This window comes from Halyomorpha halys, unplaced genomic scaffold, assembly GCF_000696795.3.
Source record: "Halyomorpha halys isolate HHAL.00 unplaced genomic scaffold, Hhal_1.1 Scaffold216.1, whole genome shotgun sequence".
Classification (NCBI taxonomy): domain Eukaryota; kingdom Metazoa; phylum Arthropoda; class Insecta; order Hemiptera; family Pentatomidae; genus Halyomorpha; species Halyomorpha halys.
This window is the reverse complement of record NW_027114440.1, coordinates 1,243,014-1,246,746: the sequence shown is the minus strand read 5'-3', so window position 1 is coordinate 1,246,746 and position 3,733 is coordinate 1,243,014. Positions and strand designations below refer to the sequence as shown.

The 3,733-nt window shown below is 26.5% G+C and overlaps 1 protein-coding gene across 1 annotated transcript in view; it reads left to right on the top strand.

Moving 5' to 3' along the window:
* LOC106679732 (carboxylic ester hydrolase) overlaps positions 1-3,733 on the top strand; it is a 13,247-nt gene that overhangs the window by 6,986 nt on the left and 2,528 nt on the right. Inside the window, exons 4-7 of the mRNA XM_014419050.2 lie at positions 433-618; positions 706-896; positions 1,027-1,192; positions 1,556-1,740. Of these exons, the coding sequence (XP_014274536.1) occupies positions 433-618; positions 706-896; positions 1,027-1,192; positions 1,556-1,740 (728 nt within the window). The remainder of the gene's footprint in view (positions 1-432; positions 619-705; positions 897-1,026; positions 1,193-1,555; positions 1,741-3,733) is intronic.

The following is a 3,733-nucleotide window of genomic DNA, read 5'->3' as shown; positions in this document are numbered from 1 at the left end:
TTATTTAATTGGTACATTGATTTATCTATTTTTATAACTATAATATTTCTTTATTATTATTATCTTTATATATTATTTGTTATTATTTTTATGTCCGTAATATGTATAGAACGAATGAAAACTTAGAGCCCTAATACCCATTGCACTTGCTTGTGGCAGTTTGCATTAATAATTCTTCAATAAATAAAGTATCGTTTGAAAATTAAAGCTACTTATTGTGTTGATTTACCTAATACCATAATTCCAACATATTTATCTATAATATTATTGTACATATAATATAAGAAACCATTAAATAAAATTTTAAAAGTTATTGAAAAGTTCTATCATAGGACTTGTCATATTCTTGTCCTAAGACTGTTTACTTCTTAATATAGGATGTTGTATCCGTCCATATCAAAATATAAAAATAAGTCATGTTTATTTTAAAAGGTTTCTTGTCAACCGAGGATAGTGTCGTTCCTGGTAATATGGGACTTAAGGATCAGGTCGCTGCACTACGTTGGATACAAAATAATATTGCATATTTTGGAGGTGATCCGACACAAGTCACGATAAGTGGAACATCAGCAGGAGCCTCCAGTGTCCATTACCACTTCTTATCAAGGATGTCCAAAGGTTTGAACTTTTGATTTGATTCCTCAATATTTTTCTTTTTTGAGATGTATATATACTAAACATAGTTTATTAAAAATGAGTACTTAGGCCTTTACAAAAGAGGGATATGCATGAGTGGAACATCTTTAATGCCTAGTGCATTACAAAAAGCTCCCCTGTACAAAGCTACAACTATTGGAAAGCTGATGAACTGTTCCTTCACTAATTCACAACAGCTAGCTAATTGTTTAATGAGATCACCAGGGCCTCAATTAGTGTCCCTAGAATCCGTATTTAATGTGAGTCTTGTTCTTTCGTAATTTGTTAAAGCATATAAAATAAATTCAGTAATAAGAAAAAGATCTAATTATAATAAAATCACTAAGCTTTACATTACTCAAACATTTTATTTATCAAACTATTTTTTAGACTTTCTATGGTACCCCAATTGGACCTTTTGGGCCTGTTGTGGAAAGAGGAGGTTCCAGTCCATTTCTAACACAATTACCTTATGAAATCTTGCGAACAGGAGAAGTAAATGATGGGCCAATGTTGTTCAGCATAGTGACACAAGAAGGAATCTTTCCAGCTGGAGGTTAGTAGCAACTAATGTTGTTACCACAATGAAACAGAACAAAGGACCCAATAATTGAAGATTGTTTCACTGTATTCAATCCCATAATTTTATCTTATTACAATCTAAAATTTAAAATAAAAGTAGGATTAAATTATTTAAAAAAAAAAGAAACTAAGTAATTAAAGTGTAAAAAAATACATTTTTTTTTGTATTGGTAATAATCTAATAATAAAATGATTAAAAATATATTTAATATGTATCACCTATGCAATAGAGCATATATATCATAATAAGTAAATTTACAGCTTAGAGCTTTCAAAGATATGATAAACTATTATATAATTTATTGAAATGATTTTTTTTTTCTTTTCTGGTTTTTAGAGTTTCTGGCAAATGATACTGGGATTAACTACATCAATGAGAACTACCTAGAAGCATTTCCTGCTTTATTGGACTACGGTTTCACAGTGACTACTGACAATATGAATGAAACAAGCATGAAAATCAGGGAATACTATTTTGGTGAAGCACCAATATCAATGGAATACAACCAAACAATAATCCAAGTAATGTTGAAGATATTTTAATCAAATTAAATTTGAGCGTTAATAGTATAAATTATTAATGTAAATTCACTACTCCTTCACATTGACCTAATAATGAAGAAATCTTAAATTTCGTTTTAGAAACTGAGAGAATATGGTAGCATTATTAATTTTAGTAGGCAAAACATTATTGAGAGGGAATAGGCTTATAAAAAATTAATAATAAATCCAATGTTCTTAATCTCCAGTCTTTTTTTTTTAAATATCTTTATTTATTAATTAGAGAGAAATTATTTTTTTTCTAGATTATTAATGCATATTACAGTTATTGACATGCTTTACCTTTTTATATTATTTATTTGTTAAATATTAGTCAAAATTATTGATGAAAAAATCCTTAGGCCCACATTGTTTTAAATAAAACTATATAATAATAAAAGAAAAAAATTGATTTTATTTTGAATAGTTCCATTTAATACATATGTATATATTGCACATTTTAACAATGTTTCTGCCATTTTCAAACTTGTTTCTTCAATACCCCCATCATATTATTAAAATTATATGGTTTCATAAATATTAATCCTGGAAATAATAGTTGTAAGTATTGGTCATTTCTTGGAGTGGATTTCATCTACAATATATTAATCAATATTACTCATAAAATTCATTTTTTAAAAGCACATATCACTGTTAAAATTATATAAAAAAGATTTAAAATATTAACTAATACTAAGATATTAAAATACATAACTATATAAAATTTGTTATTACATAGTTTTATTTTGAACCTGGGAGAGGTTTAGCCTTGAGCATTTTGCTCATATTAGGAACTAAACGTCTATATTTTCCTACTGTTTTATATGTTTTGTTTATACTTTTGTCTACCTTACATTGACCCTTTAATGCTGACATTGTCGCTTGTTTATGTATGTTATTCCCGCTTTTACCTCCCCACCTATACTCAATTCAGTTTTGCTCTGGCCACCTCCCAACAATAAAACTGAGCATTTCTCTCACCAGTATTTTTTTTTATGACCCCCAAGTGAAGTATTAAACAAATGAATAATTATTATGAACAAATTAGTTTGTTTATTTTTTTAGAGAGCTTTCTTTTTATTTATTAACGTCAAATTCTTGAACATTTATTAAAACACAAAATGTCAAATATGTTGGTATTGTCATTTTATATAAGTGAAATCTACTTCTAAATAGCAAAATCATTGTAAAAATTAAATATTATTGTCATGGCACACCCTTGGCTTTTACTTGCTCCTGCACCTAGTTTGGAAACCACTTATTTAAGATATCAAAGCTTAAGTGACAGTATATAGTACTAAAATGTTATTTAATAATTTAAAGTATTAGTAAATTTTAGAAAAATATATTACAAAAAAATGTCCAAAGTTTGTAATGTGGTATTTCTCTTTTTAATTTTATTTCCAAGCTCGTAAATGGTCCAATCTGGGTTCAGTAAGCTGACAAATAAATTGAAATTACAGTTCCAACATGATTTTTGAGAAAACCCTTAAGATTTCATATATCTACAATTTAGGAAATGGATAACCTTTCGGTCTCATATTACCCATTATCAAATCGAATCCCTAAAATCATACATTAAATACAATCAATAATCTTTAAAATATTTATATAAATCATTTAGCTTTATCTCATAAATTAAATAATTAATTATTATGCTGAATAATTTTGTTGATACTTAAAAAATACTTATTAAAATATCTAATAAGTTTGTTTGATTTAATTAATTAATCATATTGCTAAATTAAACTAATTAAATACTTTAGCAAAATGACTTACATATTCTGGATTTTCTTTTCTAGGAAGTTGATTATATTAATATTTTAAAATACTGAGAGGAAGAAAATTTCCAATTAGATTATATTATTATTCTATATTTTGTACTTTTACGTTTCTGGAGTCACCCTATAATCATGTACTATATATCCTCATATTTGTCAATTTTATCAATTTCTATTGTGAAAGTTTGTCATTT